This window comes from Chrysemys picta, chromosome 1 (assembly GCF_011386835.1).
Source record: "Chrysemys picta bellii isolate R12L10 chromosome 1, ASM1138683v2, whole genome shotgun sequence".
Classification (NCBI taxonomy): Eukaryota; Metazoa; Chordata; order Testudines; family Emydidae; genus Chrysemys; species Chrysemys picta.
The window spans coordinates 191,985,671-192,003,134 of record NC_088791.1 but is presented as its reverse complement, the minus strand read 5'-3'; the positions used below and the strand labels follow the sequence as shown (position 1 = coordinate 192,003,134).

General features: G+C 40.6%; 1 protein-coding gene across 4 annotated transcripts in view; it reads left to right on the top strand.

Moving 5' to 3' along the window:
- The window catches only part of RCAN1 (regulator of calcineurin 1), a 147,641-nt gene that overhangs the window by 49,140 nt on the left and 81,037 nt on the right, over nucleotides 1-17,464 (top strand). For 3 of the 4 annotated variants that reach the window (XR_006175791.2, XM_005303330.4, XM_065590145.1), the window contains 2 exons: nucleotides 14,998-15,171; nucleotides 17,206-17,365. Coding sequence is in view for 3 of the 4 variants with exons in the window: in XM_005303330.4 (XP_005303387.2) it covers nucleotides 14,998-15,171; nucleotides 17,206-17,365 (334 nt within the window). In the remaining variant the exon portion in view is untranslated. Of the gene's footprint in view, nucleotides 1-11,959; nucleotides 12,315-14,997; nucleotides 15,172-17,205; nucleotides 17,366-17,464 lie in introns of those variants that run through there. The other variant, XM_005303329.5, reaches the window with a different exon arrangement.

The following is a 17,464-nucleotide window of genomic DNA, read 5'->3' as shown; positions in this document are numbered from 1 at the left end:
CGCACAAAGCACTTTAGAAAGACGACGCAACTCTTCGTTGCAGTGGCCGACCGAATGAAAGGATCACCGGTCTCCTCACAACGCCTATCCTCCTGGATTACGTCTTGCATCCGGACTTGCTACGACCTGGCAGGTGTCTCAGTACCACACCTCACCGCTCACTCCACGAGGGCCCAAGCTTCCTCGACGGCTTTCCTGGCGCAAGTTCCGATCCAGGACATTTGTAGAGCTGCGGTTTGGTCGTCAGTCCACACGTTTACGGCTCACTATGCACTAGTGCAGCAGTCCAGGGACGATGCTGCCTTCGGATCAGCAGTTTTGCACACAGCAATGTCTCACTCCGACCCCACCACCTAAGTTGGGCTTGGGAGTCACCTAATGGAATGGATATGAGCAAGCACTCGAAGAAGAAAAGACGGTTACTCACCGTTGTAACTGTTGTTCTTCGAGATGTGTTGCTCATATCCATTCCAAACCCGCCCTCCGTCCCCACTGTCGGAGTAGCCGGCAAGAAGGAACTGAGGGGGCGCCGGGTCGGCTGGGGTATATATTCAGCGCCATGAAGGCGCCACTCTAGGGGGCTCCACAGCCGACCCGCCGGTGTTGCTAGGGTAAAAATCTTCCGACGATCGTGCACGCGGCGCGCACACACCTAATGGAATGGATATGAGCAACACATCTCGAAGAACAACAGTTACAACGGTGAGTAACCGTCTTTTTCACCACCTGGGGTTTCCACATAGCTGCTCTGCCTCCCTCTGTCATTCTGCACCCTTACTTTGGGAATTTTCATCAGCTCATGTGGTTCTATCATCTTTATGTCAGGACTCTCTAACTTGCTTTTCCACTTCTTACCTCTCCTCTCCCTCCTCCATCCAGGTGCATATCTGTACCTGTCTAAGATGTCTCCTAGATACCTCACCACTAATTTAAACATTAACTTGGCCAACAGTGAACTACTGGGGGCCAGTTCTTTGTGACAATATCCCCTTTATGCTGCTCCAGTAGCATGATGACGGCATATTTCTCTTGCCAGGATACAAGCCTAGCATAGGGATTTCCTCAGGTGATGTAGATGTGACCCTACCCTTCTCACAAGCCCCTGGCATAGGAGTTGTACTGGGGAAGGGCTGGAGTGTTGCTGCACTCCAGCTGTGGGAAGTGTCAATATGAAGAAGTGTAAAGGTGCATGAAGCCACTTTCCTCCCTTCCCCCCATTTCTCCCCTTCCTCTTCCCCACCTACTCCTATTCCTCAGCCAAACAGAGCTCTGGTAAGATGGAGAATCAGTTCTATCTGGTCCAAATTTGAATTGTAAGCCCTTGGGGCAAGGAATATTGCTCCATTCTGAGTTCATGCAGCACTGTGCACAATAGGGCTCTAGATGCTACTGCGATACATTCTGTATAGTTTAATTATTCTGTACTGTATCTCTTTCTAAATAACTTTATAGCTGTTTACTCCTTACAAAACAAAGTATTCTTCATCTGCTATGTGCACAACCTCACTCAAATTTCTGATGGACCACTTTTTAGCTTTAGTTCCTGTTTTATACTGCGTGTCCCCTTTTTTCTTTCTAATATTTAATTTGCCTTAAATACCCATAATTTTGTCTATAACTTTTCCCCAGACCTGATGTTCAAACTAATACCCTCTAAAACTCTCTTTTCAAGCGGCTTTCATTTTTTTCCTAGGTATAGTAGTGGGAAGAATATCTGATGCTTCCTGTATTCCACAGCACAGTAATAAATTCACCCTGAGGCTTTAAATGTATTTTTATGTATGGTGTATATCTCTAGGAAAAAAACATTACTTATTACTTATTTCTATTCTTCTTATATGTAGTCTTGCAGATACTTTTATCTCCACTGAAACTGTTTTTCAGATCTTTATTTCATATTTAACAAACATTTCCTTATTAATGCTATTTTATGGTAAAAATTCTTACTCTTTAAATGTGCTACTAAAACTAAATAGATGGGTTTGTTACCTTTTTTTTTTTTCTTGGAATATTTTCCCCTCTACCACAGAGGAGTAGAGTTGATTCTAAAGAGGCCTACAAATCCAGCAATTAATGTAAAAAAATCACTTTTCCCATTACCAGCCTCTTAAATTTCCTCATAGTGGCGGTACTCGTTGTTTCAAGACAAGTGTTATGATCTCATTTTTTAAAGAAAAAAACACAGAATCATCCTTTAGTGTCACTGGATTTTCTTTCCCAAGTATTTCTATCATTTTATTTTAACGACATGCTTCCCTGTAGGCTGTTTCCTTTGTTTAAAAAGGTGTTGTGTCTCTGGGAAAATGCTTCTATAATTCCCTTATGACCCCAGAAGAACAAAACCCATTGTATAATTTACTACAAAGGCCTTGTGACTTCACAATTTCCTCCATTTAAACACACACGCAGCTTTTGCTGTCATTAATACTGTGGTAAATATTAATCAATTGATATTTAAATACTTTTTTAAAGGTCAGTTTCCAGGCTGACACAAATGTATAAAATATGGGAAATGTAATAAATCTTCTAAGGAAAAAGTATGTTTGATTGGCTCGCCTGTGTTAAAATAGTTTCTGTATATCCCTAATTCCTCCATGAATTATCTAATTCTTTTTTGAACCCAGTTAGTTATCCTTTTGGCCTTCACAATATCCCCTGGCAATGATGTTGACCGTGCATTGTGTGAAGAAGTACTTCCTTATGTTTGTTTTTAAACATTCTGCCTATTAATGTCATTGGGTGACCTCTGGTTTTTGGTATGTTAAGGGGCAAATGACCCCTTCCTATTAATTTTTCTCTACACCGTTCATGGTTTTATAGATCGCTGTCATTTCACCCCCTTAGTTGTTTCTTTTCTAAGCTGTACAGTCCTAGTCTCTTTAATATCTCCTTGTCTGGAAGCTGTTCTATACGCCTAATAATTTTTGTTGCCCTTCTGTGCACATCCTCCACTAATATATCTTTTTTGAGTTGGGGTAACCAGAACTGCATGCAGTATTCAAGGTATGGGTTTATATAGTGGCATTATGATATTTTCTGTTTTATTATCTATCCCTTTCCTAATAGTTCCTTACATTGTTTGCTTTTTTGACTGCTGCTGCATATTGAATGGATGTTTTCAGAGAATTATCCACGATGACTCCAATATCTTTCTTGAGTGGTAACATCTTATTTAGACCCCATCATATTGTATGTATAGTTGGGATTATGTTTTCCAATGTGCATTACGTTGCACTTACCAACATTGAATTTCATCTGCCATTTTGTTGCCTAATTGTGTGAGATACCTTTTGTAGCCCTTCACAGTCAGCTTTGGACTTAGCTATCTTGAGTAATTTTGTATTGTCAGCAAATTTTGTCACTTCACTGTTCACTCCCCTGTCCAGATCATTTATGAATACGTTGTACAGCATGGGTCCCAGTATAGATCCTTCGGGGACCCTGCTTTTTACCTCTTTTTGTCATGGAAAATTGATCATTTAGACCTACCCTTTGTTTCCTTTCTTTTAACCAGTTACTGATCCATGAAAGGACCTTCCCTCATACCCATGACTGCATAATTTGCTTAAGAACATTTGGTGAATGACCTTGTCAACAGCTTTCTGAAAGTCTCTAAGTACTCTATATCAACTGGATCACTGTTGTCCACATGTTTATTGACTCAAAGAATTCTAGTAAATCGGTGAAACATGATTTCCCTTTACAAAAGCTGTGTTGACTCTTCCACAATATATCGTGTTTATCTATGTATCTCTGATAATTTTGTTTACTATAGTTTGAGCAAATTTGCCTGCTACTGAAGTTAGGCTTACCAGCCTGTAATTGCCAGAATTGTCACTGGAGCCTTTTTTTAAAATAGGCACTATATTAGTTATTCTCCAGTCATCTGGTACAGAGGTTGATTTAAGCTATAGGTTACGTACCAATTTCATATTTGAATTTCTTCAGAACTCTTAGGTGAATACCATCTGATCCTAGTGTCTTATTACTGTTTAATTTATTGATTTGCTTCAAAGCCTCCTATTGACACCTCAATATGGGACTGTTCCTCAGATCTGTCACCTCAGGTGTGGAAATCTCCCTCATATCCTCTTCAGTGCAATGCAAAGAATTCATTTAGCTTCTTTACAATTGCTGATACAGACTCTAACAGGGCTACCACTCTGAAATTTGTCTTCCTTGAATGCTACCTTAGCACCTTGATTGCCCAGTGACTATACTGACTGTTTGGCAGATTTCCTGCTTCTGGTGCACTTGGAAAAAAAAAATTCTGTTTAGTGTTTCTGTCCTTTAGCTAATTGCTCTTCAAATTCTTTTTTGGCCTGCCTAATATACATTTACACTGGACTTGCCAGAGTTTATGCTCCTTTCTATTTTTCTCACTAGGATTTGACTTCCAATTTTTAAAGGATGCCTTTTTGCCTCTAACCACCTTTTTACTTTTACTTTTACTCTGCTGTTTAGCCATGATGGTGTTTTTGGTGTCTTATTAATTATTTTTTATTTGGGATATACTTTGTTTTATCCTCTATTATGGTGTTAATTGAGAACAACTGCAAAACCACTGCCTAACTTCTTTCATGTATGGTTTTGCATGGCACTGCAGGGACTTACTTAAAACAGCTGCAGGAGTGCTGTATATTTGCATGGCTACATAAGAAGATGCATCCACTTTGCACCGTTTTCCTTGCTGGATGAGAAAGATCAAGGCTGTCAGGTGCCCACAAACAGTCTGTCAGGCATAATTTATCTGCCAATTGTTTTTGTGTCATGGGAAGGCCTATTAGACTTGCCAAAAGAGGCATTAAAAAACAAAAACATCCAGATTAAAAAACTAAAAAAAAAACCAAACCCCAAAACATCTGACTGTTAAAATTATTGCAGAATCATCCTCTTTATATGCATATCTCCTGTTTCTCTATCCTGTTACTTTTTTTAAGCCTCATTTACTGTTAACTGCCAGCATAGACTCTTTCACTATATGGGAGGCAAGGAAGTTCTGATCCCTGTCCCTACTACTCTTTTGTGGATCAGCCAGCTGACAAAGATGTAAAGACAGTAGCCTATTGTTAAATTAGTTTCTCTCCTTACAGGAAAGTTTCTTGCTCCCACTGACTGGAAAATTAGAGATGCTCAAAGAGGTTTCTTGTATGCCCCTTGCATGACTAAAATGTTGATAATTTGGTTCGAGTATTCAGGGCACCCATTTACACAGGTACAGAGTAAAGAGTGTTTTGGCTGACTGTTTGTCTAACTTGAGTTTGCCTCTTTTTTTTCTTTCCTTGAGTAATTTCTTCAGTTCTTTTTTCAGAGTGTGTCTTAAAAATAACCTCTTATCCAGAGTGCAAAACAGGAATGCAGGCTGTCTTTCACATCCTGTGCTTTAGAATGCCTTTCACACACTTATGCATTCCTGTTCCTTTATTGGGATCTGGGTAAGAGGTTGACTTCAATTTTCACACATGCACAAAAAATATACTTTCGTGATACCAGACATGTATAGATAATCTTGTTTCCCTGACTTTGAAAAACAAAATCTATCAATGCTATTAGGAAATTTCATTCCAGAATACTCCAGGGTAGTGTTTAACCTTTATTATCTTAAACTTTATGTAGTACATAAAAACATGAATGGAAACGGTACATAGACACAGAAAATCAACAACTGTATAATAAGGTGGGAGTGTTTGGGTTATGAACCTTTTGAGGTTTGGTGTAAACATTCACCAAGTGTAAGAAGGCATCAGCTGGATTATGAAATTCTGGTTTTGTTGCTTGTAGGACAAACGTTTCTTTAACAGCATTGTCAATTCTGTAACTTCTCATATTACATAGGTTTTCCTCCTTGGTTTCCCAGTCAGTGATAGCATAGGTGTCAACTAAAAAAAGTGATGTTTGTGGCTTTCCTCTTTTTTGTGCCCCCTTCTGCATGTTTGTCTTGCATGTGTCCCCTGGAATTCCTGATATCCTTTTATACACCATCTGTGGCTTTGTCTCCTTATTCCCCTTCATGTTCCCACTATTCCACTTGTCCATTCCTATTTCCACTATCCACTTGTCACCTATCTGTGACCCATCATCTCTGTCCCCCAACCCTCCAAAAAAACCCTGCTGCTTGGGCTTCCACTAAGGTCTGCTTTTCTGTCCTGAAACTGCTACCAACTAAGCAGCATGGCGGAGTAGCTAGAGGGTACAAGAATAGGGGACTGCAGTCTCTGGCCAGCCTCTTCTCTACTCACACAGCAACTTAGTGGCAGAAATAAGCGTCTAGAAACTTGGGCTTTATCAGTCACAATCCCTGAGGCTTTGGCTGGAAATGAAAACATTAAGAAAGCAAAGCTGCCATGATTCTCTTATCTCGTGTGCTATTTCTATGTTTGATAGCCCTGTCACATGTTCAGCAGGTTCCATTTGAATCCAGCTGGAGTGTAAGGTTGCCAACTGTCTAATCACACAAACCCAAACACCCCTGCCATGGCCTTTCCCTGAGACCCCGCCCCAGCCACGCCCTTCTTCGAGGCCCTGTCCTGCTCACTCCACCCCCACTTCCTCCATTGCTCACTCTCTCTCACTCACTTTCACGTTGCTGGGGCAGGGGGTTGGGATGTGGGTGGGGGTGCTGGCTCTGGACTGGGGCCAAGGGGTTCAGAATGTGGGAGAGGGCTCCAGGCTGCACCTGGGACAGGGTGTTGGGGTGCAGGATGGTGTAGGTGGGGTGCAAACTCTGGGAGGGAGTTTGGGTGCTAGAGGGGACTCAGGGCTGGGGGAGGGGGTTGGAGTGCAGGAGGGGGCATGGGGTGTGGGCTCCAGGAGGGGGCTCAGCGCTGGGGCAGAGGGTTGGGGTGAAGGAAGGGGTGTAGGCTCTGGAAAGGAGTTTGGGTGCAGGAGGGGGTCAGGGTTTGGGTGTGGGTGAGGGGTGCAGGCTCCGGCCAGGCAGCGCTTACCTCACGCCGCTCCCGGAAGAGCCAGCATGTCCCTGTGGCCCCTGAGGGGGTAGGGAGGTCCAGGTGCTGCCCCTGCCTGCAGGCACCGCCCTGCGTCTCCCATTGGCCACAGTTCCCGGCCAATGGGAGCTGCAGAGTCAGCGCTCGGGGCTGCTTCCGGGACTGGTGCAAGGCCAGGGCAGGCAGGGAACCTGCCTTAGCCCTGCTGCGCCACCAGCCTTTTAGCGGCCTAAAATCTCCCTGTGTGGCTTCAGTAGTCTCCAGGAGATAGAGCCAATTCTGGGAGACTCCCGGCGAAACTGGGAGGGTTGGCAACCCTATTGGAGTGTCTTTACGTGGGTGCTGCCATTTCCCCATCAGCCACAAAAGTCTGCTGTGGCACCTCGATTTAGGCAGGCAGGGTCCCTCTCTGCTTCCCCTTTCTTCTCGCGCTGCTGGTGCACCAGGCCAACATGGAGGCAAAGCATCAAATTGTGCATGTCCCCAGTAGTCAAGAGTGGGGAAGAAGGAAAGGTGATATTGCAATAGAGCAGCCAGAGACAGATTCTGTGAAATCCTACATTTTTTTCAGTGTTTCTTTCATGATGTGTCATTTGTGTGGTGATATCAAATGCTATAAAACAACATTGCCACCGAGTAAACTTTGTCACACACTTCAGGAAGTTGTAATAGTTATTTTGTTGTAACTTCTGATTGCTTCTAAAATAGATATTCAGTTCTTCAAGGCAGAGTACTGCTTTAATTACTAATGCTTTATTCGATAAAACAGAATAGTTGACAGTATACATTTATTTTCTTGTATAAAGACACAGCAAGTTATTTTGATTAAAAGAAACACAGTCTACATACTCTGAGATATTCTGTTAAAAATAAGATATTGTGTTATAATACACTATCTTATTTTTAACAAAATATCTCAGAGCATGTAGACTGTTTCTTTTAATCAAAATACAGCACCAATGGGTTAGACTCTGTTTTAAACTAATCTCTTACCAAACTTCACTTTTCAGATTGAAGCCAAAACAGTTTGTTCTCTGACAGATGCATTATATGTGAAATTTTGGCGCAGGACTGGTTTTTGTTTGGTTGGTTAGTTATTTTGGGGGGGGAGGGCAGAGTTAACTCCTTGGGGCTTAAGTGATGATGTAACCTTAACTGAGGTGCAAGGATAATATAGAGCACAACATAAACTGGTTTCTCCCCATACCTATGTGTCTTTGCTGTTTAAAAAAAAAAAAAGTACTATACATGCATTCAGGAAGCAGGATGCTCTGTTTTAAGTGCAAGGAGTACAGTATAAGGAATCAGTCCTGTGGAATGCTAAACACTTTCGTGGAACGTTGATGATTTTGTTGACTTGTATTACAATAACCCAGAAGCCTCAGTCAGGTTTTGAGCCTCAAAAGTAATCTCCAGAATGTGGGTGACTGTGCCATCAGGAAGAAACATGAAGTCATCCTGTTTGGGCCATAGTGACAGGAAGAGGAGCATTAGCACAGGAAGACTGATAGGTTTTTTTTAATGCCTCATTTCCCATAGAACTAAGTTCTCCTTAGTTCCATTACCTCTTATGGAAACTGCTTTTGTGAGAAAATGCCGTGTGTGTTTTCCATAGCAAATTCAGGTCCAATCCTGTTTCCATTAAAGTCCCAAGAGGAATGCTACCCATTGACATCAGTGGGAACAGGATTAGGCCCTAAAACTATGTACAGTAACTCCTCACTTAGTCATCCCAGTTAACGTTGTTTCGTTGTTACGTTGCTGATCAATTAGAGAACATGCTCGTTTAAAGCTGTGCAATGCTCCCTTATAATGTTGTTTGGCAGCCGCTTGCTTTGTCCACTGCGTGCAGGAAGAGCAGCCCGTTGGAGCTAGCTGGTGGGGGCTTGGAACCAGGGTGAACTGGCAGCCCCCATCAGCTCCCCGCTCCCCTAAGTTCCCTGTGCAGCAGCTGCCCAGCAGACTATCAATTGTCGGGCAGCTCAGCTTCTCCTTCCCCCCACTGCTGTGTGCTGCTCCTGCCCTCTGCCGTGGAGCTGCTTCCGGGAGACTCCTGCTTGCTGTGCAGGGGGCGGGGTGCTAATGTCAGGGTGTCTCCCTCCCCCCACTCCTGTATCCACATCTCCTGTACTTTATCTCCACAGGGGGACACACTACAGGGCTCAGGACTGAGGGAGCTTGCTGGCAGCAGCTGCTGTCTCAATTTGCTAATCTACTTAAAAAGGCAATGTACTTAGAGTGGTGTGAGCATACTTAAAGGGGCAATGCGAGTCTCTCTCATACAGCGTGTGTGTCTCTGTCTCTGTCTCCCATGCTGTCTCTCCTCCCGCCGTTCGTGCTGCCTCGTAGAGTGTGAGGCTACATTAACAACAATGTGTTAACCCTAGAGGGCTGAGCTGACTGCTAGTTCATCATTTAGCAGTAAGGCATTCCCTGGGAAATATCCCACCCTCTTCCACCCACTGACTTCACCACCTCAACCAAGCTCCACAATTATCATTGCTGTGTACAGTATTAAATTGTTTGTTTAAGACTTATAGTGTGTGTGTGTGTGTGTGTGTGTGTGTGTGTGTAATATAAAATACAGTCTTTTGTCTAGTGAAAAAAATTTCCCTGGAACCTAATTTCCCCACCCGCCCATTTACATTAATTCTTATGGGGAAATTGGATTCGCTTAATATTGTTTTGCTTAAAGTCGCATTTTTCAGGAACATAACTACAATGTTAAGCGAGGAGTTACTATATCTAGAACAGTTGTTACATGGTCAAAATCTTGTCTCTTAATTGACCCCCCACATTCAAATACAACGTCATGCTTTGGGCAGACTACTAGTAATACACTTACTATACCATGAAGGTGACGTTCAGGAAAAAACGGCTTCTGAGTAGAAATAAACTGAATATAGAACTCTGCAACAAGAACTTGAATAAATTGACTAAGTATGTGGTCAGTTAATGCTGTGATATCACAGTTGTGATTTAAGTTGACTTGTTCAGTTCATTGCTGAAAGCTGGATTTCTGGGTGTATCAGTATAGAGAAATTTTTAAATTAGTCTTCCACTTTTGAAGTAAGTGGGGTTTGGGATATATATGTATATTCAAAGAGGTATTCTTGCTTTTAGAGTTCTTAAAATACTTTTGTTCACTCCATATGATGCAAATGGCAGGCATTACTGGCAAAGAAAATGCTGACATTAATATTTTTATATAATCAGCATTTCTGATCTTCATTGAAAGTCCGGTTTATAGTCTGGTTGGTGGCAGGCTCCCTATCTGGCTCCGCGTGCAGAGGTGACCTAGAGAAATTGGAGGATTGGGCTAAAAGAAATCTGAGGTTTGACAAGTGCAGAATCCTGCACTTAGGACGAAAGAATCCCATGCACTGTTACAGGCTGGGGCACCGACTGGCTAAGCGGCAGTTCTGCAGAAAGGGACCTGGGAATTAGAGGACGAGAAGCTGGATATGAGTCAGTGTGCCCTTGTTGCCAAGAAGGCTAACGGGGTAATGGGCTGCATTAGTAGGAGCATTGCCAGCAGATTGAGGGAAGTGATTATTTCCCTCTATTCGGCACCAGTGAAGCCACTTCTGGAGTATTGCGTCGCGTTTTGCCCCCCCCCCCCCACTATAGAAAGGATGTGGACGAATTGGAGAGAGTCCAGCGGACGGTAACGAAAATTATTAGTGGGCTGGGGCACATGATTTACGAGGAGAGGCTGAGGGAACTGGGCTTATTAATCTGCAGAAGAGAAGAGCGAGGGGGGGATTTGATAGCAGCCCTCAACTACCTGAAGGGGGGTTTCAAAGAGGATGGAGCTCGGCTGTTCTCAGATGAACTCAGTGTAACTTGTGGTTTTGAAAATTCCACCTTTAAGTGCCTATGTATGGGCTTGAGAGCCTAATTTTAGGCTCGTAGTTTTGAAAACTTCGGCCTGTGTACAAAATAGTTTACAGTAATTTAATGTATTGAAAGTGTAAACTTTTTAATTTTGTTTTGAAGTGACAAAGATTTTGTACACAAATATTAAGAACTTTTAGCCTCTGGTGCTGCGAATACTTATGCACATACTTAACTAAGCAGATAAATAGTCCCACTGAAGTCAAAGGGACTCTTCATTTGAGTAAAGTTACATGCTGGTTTTAGTCCTTGTCCTACAAACTCTTAATTGTCCTTGTTTTGTTTTTTGCCTGTAGCTGCTTTGTAAAATTCAAATAAGATACCTTAACTGTAGTAGAATTTATACTAAAATAAACTAACTAAAAAAAGCATTTGTAATTTTGTTCATTAGATTAAAATTTATAGTTGCAATAGCACAGATTTTCAAATTAGCTTTACAATTTACAAAGGCTCCATCTGATCTGATATAAACATTTTAAATTAGTGACTTAAATAGCCTTGATTTAAATCTCTCCATCTTGCTCTATTCCCTGGAAACTTTCTTTAAACAACACTCTGAATTCATTGAACAGGGGATATAAGTGTAGGCTTTACAGTTTTATAGCAATGAGAATTAGGGTTTTGTATTAAAATCCTAGTAGTAAACTACTAATTGAGCTCTTGTATGATTTCATATTACAGGGCCTTGAGACCATAAGAGAATCAAATAAAGTGGAAGCAGGAAATTTCTCCATAAAGTTTAATTGGAAAAAGTATTTCAAAATGAATTTCCACTATAAAATATTTCATTGGAAAAAATATTTTTCAAAATAGATTTCCTCTAATCCCCAACTTAAAACTTCTTGTACGTTTTCGGAAAGTACAAGGACTAAATTTACTGAGGGATTTGTTTTCTGGTTTCCAAAGTCTTGAAATTTCCCTGCTGGCTAATTACTGCTTATTACTGTAGACGTTGGTCCTTTAGCAGTAACATTTTCCATCTTAAAATGGGTTGGCCCATTCAAGTGAAGAGCATGTTGTCTGAGTGCTGAATGGAATTACTACCAATGGAAACTATGCTGCAAGAGGAGTTGATAAAGCAGCTGCTGTGCAAACCTCAGCTGTTTTTTCCATCTTCCAAAGCAAAGTTAATTAGCATAGGAAAGCTGACTAATGTGCTGATGTCACCTCTTTCCAGTAGACGCTTACATTTTGTCCCTGCCTGCCTTAAAGCATGCAGGACTTTGTTCAGGAATTTGCTGTCACTTACGGGATGCACTGAAAGCTTTTTTGAGGGGGTTGGACTTTTTTCCTTTATAAACACAGTCTGCAGAACCAACAGCTTCCTTAAAAGTAATTGCCTTGGATTTGTGTTGAACTGCTAACGTTGCTTTAGTGAAGCACAAAATGCATTTTAGGAACCTTAACTACAGTTTTGGTTCCCTAATTGCCTATGTGGCAGACAGCGATGTCTTCAATCAAATTGAAATGAGGGTAAGGCTTTTTTAAAGTTGAGTTTTAGTTCTGTGAACTTTTTAAATACTGAAGGATAGGTGCTGTTCTAAAATAGTTGAAAAATATTGTGCTGTTTAAAACATTAAACAGATAATGCTTAAGAAGTAGGGAAGAACTATTTCAGAGTTAACAGGTTGTAGTCTGCAAATGTGTATTTCATGTATTATGTTTCAGTCTTAAATTCCATGTGATACATTAAGATCTTTATCTTCTGCTTTTTCAAATACTTGTAGTCTGTCCATAAAAATACTGTGTATATATGCATGTGTATGTGAGTATGAGTTGAAAAAATGTCATTTGAAGGCATTTTCAGTAATGTTCAGAGTTAAAATGTTGCTAATAGGATCATTTATATTAGAATATATGAAGATGTTTAAATTACATAGTTGGTGTAGCACTGTAATCGTTAAGATTGGTGATACTGCTGCAGTGTTGGAATGCTACATAATACAATCACTCCAGTTATATAACTGATGAGAATGAAGGAGTAACAAACACATAAATGTTGGACTTACAGCAGTGAATTATTGATTAGCTGTCTTAAGACACCTGTTAGGCACAAAACAATTGGATTTTATTAGTAGACACTGATGCTAACATCTGATTTCATCTGGAAGTTGGATCTGTGAAGTGATCCTTTTATAATACTACAGACTTTTCTTTTTGGCTAACATAAAATTGAAGATACCATACATTTCATTAATCATGCAGAAGGTCTCCAAAGGTTTAGTGGTGCATATGAATTCTGAATTATAGACCAAACTGTTTTTCTGAATAGATATGAATGAGATATTAGTGCACCATGTAGTGTAATATAGAAAAAAGATAAATAAAGGCTTAGATTTCAGAAATACAAAGCAGCTTTCTTTCCAGTGTAGAAGGCTAACAATAACAAGTAATTCCTGTGCTAAGGGTTCTATTCTTGAGAATTGAATTAAAACTACTTGGAGTTTACATACAACTTGCTTTTATTAGAACACTAAGTGTAGCCCAACAAGAGACAGGACAGTTTTGAGTTAACATGCGTTCACGAAATATTTGGCTTTTGTCTAATAAATATTTGTTACTTAGAGTCGTGGGATAGCAGTAGCAAGTTGTGAGTTAGAACCACACTTAGCTTAAATAAAAACTATAACCAAAGGTTTATATAAGAGAATAATGAAATTAAGTGTTCAAGAAAACAATTTATTACGCTATTTTGTATACCCTTCTATGTAGTCTTATCCAAAACTCAGTGATTAGACTGAATGCAGTTGAAAGATGAACATGAAGTCAGAACATTCTGATCAGTAAGATTGTGTGAATTAGTAACATACAAAATGTCAATACATAAAACATAACTTACTACTAAGGGCTGTACATAGCGAGTCATTGTGCTTAAAATAAATCTGAAACAGCAAGCATGCCAGCCATAGACTCATTTTTCTCTTCCCCTCCCCTCAGCACCCTGAAGTAAAAATGGAAACATTCTTCATAAATAATGTAAAAATAGCTGAGTTTGGTTTGGATAGCTGCCCCATGTGCTCTAAAAGCTCAAACATTAGTGAGGGCTTGGCTACACTCAGGACTTCACAGCGCTGTATGTACTCCACCTCTCCGAGGGGAATAGCTTGCAGCACTGCGAGCGAGCGTGCAGCGCTGCAGGCACTGATTACACTGGCGCTTTACAGTGCTGTACTCGCTGCGCTCAGGGGGGTGTTTTTTCTGAGTGCAGCAAGTTGCAGCACTGTAAAGCGCCAGTGTAGCCAAGGCCTTACGCAAATAGTCAGTGAAGATTGCTCACTTTTGATGGACTTACTCTTGTACTGTCATCCGGATAGGATGGCTAAGTCATTGGGCCAACAGCGATAAAAGTACAAGGTTTCAGAGTCAGAAGGGCTGGGTTCTGTTCCCACTCTGCAACAAATGTACTGTTTTAACCTTGGGCAAGGCCCTCACCTCTGTTTCCATGTCTGCGTAATTAGAACAATTCTTTACTAAAGGAGTTGAGTCTTCATTTGTAAAGGTCTTTGAGATCCATAGATGGAGGGTGTTACAGAATTACTGTGTCTCATTATAACTGAAGTTTCCTTAACCACACTTCATTTCCCTAAATTAAAAGCAAGTATAAAAAATAGTTTTCATATGTCATAACATTACTGAGGTGTCTGGTTACCTTAAAAATAAGCACATTTTAGTACAGCACAATATTCAGTTTTCATGTCTACTGAACAGGCGTTTTACTTGAGTAAGGACTTCTGACCCTCACTTTACTTTGCCTGCTTTTTATAGATATTTCTATATAAACTAAACTAAGCAATTAAAACTTCATGATTTTCATCACTTGTGAATAGACCTTTTTTTGCATGCCACAAAATTGAGACAGAAGTCAGTAGACATGCAACATATTTCACTTTTTTGTAATCTTTTCTTCTACCTTGAAGGCAGTAGTATTTCAGCAAGAAAAAAGCAGCTGCTATGTTGTAAATAAATGATGATTGGTTTATTTTGAATGGCTTACTGTATTCTCTACTAAAATATTTTAGCATGCCGCTATTAACCATCATAATCACCAGTTGTCCTTGAGGGAGTGAGAATAAATTACAAGAAAAAAGGGATGTGGCATGTACATGGCTTGTTTTGTAAAAAAAATTTTGATTTATTTATTTATTTATTTTTACAGGCCAAATTTGAATCTCTCTTTAGAACATATGACAAAGATATCACCTTTCAGTATTTTAAGAGCTTCAAAAGAGTACGAATAAACTTCAGCAACCCTTTATCAGCAGCAGATGCTAGAATCCAGCTACATAAGACAGAATTTCTTGGAAAGGAAATAAAACTGTATTTTGCTCAGGTATGTTTTACCAAGCATTTCTGTATAAATGTAATCATTTTGCCATAAAAACAGGATCCGGGGAAGCGCTTACCTCGGGAGGCTCTTCCAAGCAGCGACCTGTCCTGGCTACTCCTAGGCGGAGGCCCAGCAGATGGCTCTGCACGATGCCCCCACCCTGTCCACTGGCTCCACAGCTCCCATTGGCTGGGAACCAATGGGAACCCGCACCCAAACTCCCTTTTTCTTAACCAGCATTTTTCACTTACCGGCACTCATCCTCCTCCCCCCCCCATTACCCCAACATGCCAGATTTAAAAAGTTTTTACTGTACTAGTATTGTGTCCCTTGTGTTAATTAGTTTAGTTTGAGGTGTTTAATATTTTTAAAGATGCTACAGGGATTTGTACTGACAACATAGTTGGCAGCTTGAGTAGTGACAATTAGAGCTTTGGCACTTGGGGGAAGGTGTGGGAATTATGTTGGATAAATGCGTTAGCTGGAGGTTTCTGCCAAAATGATAAGCAACTAAATAGAGAGACAAGGTGGATGAAGTAATATCTTTTATTGGACCAAAGCTTTTTGAGCCATGGCTTATTACAATGAAATGTAACCCACTAAGTCCTCTTTTTTTGTCCTATGACTGCAAAGGTGTTAACAGGCCACTCTACCTTGAATGATCCCTTAGAATAGAATATGTGCTAACAATTTATGCTAAACAATCTGTTCCACCTTGCATTTAGCTGTGATACTTGGAGTACCTTTCCCAGACCTGAAGAAGAGCTATGTATGGCTTGAAAGCTTGTCTCTTTCACCAACATAAGTTGGTCCAATAAAAGATATTACCTCACCCACCTTATCTTTAATATCCTGGGACCCAACTACACTACATAAAGCAACTTAATAGTAAACGATATTAGGGAATTAACTTGTAATATTAGATAAGGTAATCATTTGATAAGTTCACTCCCCTTTGAGATGACCAATTGTTTTGGCTATGCACAAACTCTTACACATACCTGCATAGTTTACACTTGTTTAATGTTTGGTGCTCTTTGCAGTCATAACAGTTAGAAATGTAATTTTTCTTCAGTCAAAGCTTACATTCTTGATCACCGTTCTTGTAGCATGGAGTGGGTTCTCAGCAAACCTGATGTCTGTGGAGTTGTAAAGAAAACACTGCTCTGATTGTTATACAGAGATGCAAATAACACTGACTTGGAAGTTAAATCTTGTCTATTCTCAAAAATAGCCCTGATTCAGCAGACATGGTCTGGGGAGCTGCATTGGCAGTGATTCCTAAATATAGTCAAGGGTGTGCAGGGGTCTGTACCAGTATATACAGCTACACTGATTTCTGGTCAATACTTTCTAAAACCTGTATGGTTGCACTGGTTGGTGCAACCCCCTGCATACTCTTATTTACGCTTACGGGTTTCCACCAGTGCACCTATATGGGTGGTCAGTGGGTCACTGATTGCTGGATTCCTGAGTGTAGGAAAGACCAAGGAGATCTCTAACTGTACCTCAGTTCTGAAAATGTGTGCACTTTCGGCTGCTATCATTAGGCACCCCTTTTAAAACTTTAATGGGAAAATCAATCTGCGTGTCCCTTTCATCTTTGTATCCTTTGTGTTTGTTTCAAATGTCCTTAGGGACAATCCTGAAGGAGCCAGTTGATTTATATACCTTCTGGAATTTTCACCTCTTGTGGTAATAAGTTTCAACACCATTTATCATTAGACCTTACAGCCCCTGTTTAATTTCCCTCTATTTTGGTCTTTTAGGAGCAGATTTTTCTCTGATGAAATAACTATATATTAAAACAAAAACGGGGAAAAAAAGCAGATGTGCACATTTCCCTGCATGTTTTGTCAGCATTGTCAGCATGGTGGTTTTTAATTTGTATGTCTGATATGTTATCACACATGGTTACATATTCCCACCTTCAGTGCTTGTTGTAGTACGATATCTGTTCAAACTTTAAATTCTATGTAAATGACTGATTAATGGAAAGTTAAAAGTAATAGTTAATCGTTTGTTTTATTCTCCCAGACTTTGCACATTGGAAGCTCGCGTTTGGCTCCACCAAAACCAGACAAACAGTTTTTGATTTCACCTCCAGCCTCTCCTCCTGTTGGTTGGAAACAAGTAGAAGATGCTACGCCAGTCATTAACTATGACCTTCTCTATGCTATCTCCAAGCTAGGGCCAGGTAAGAAGGATTTTGAGCTTAAAGTTTTAATACTTGTGCTTGAGTAAAAAATGACTTGGAATACTAGTAATAATTCAAAAAGTTTTTCCCCCCCCCAAG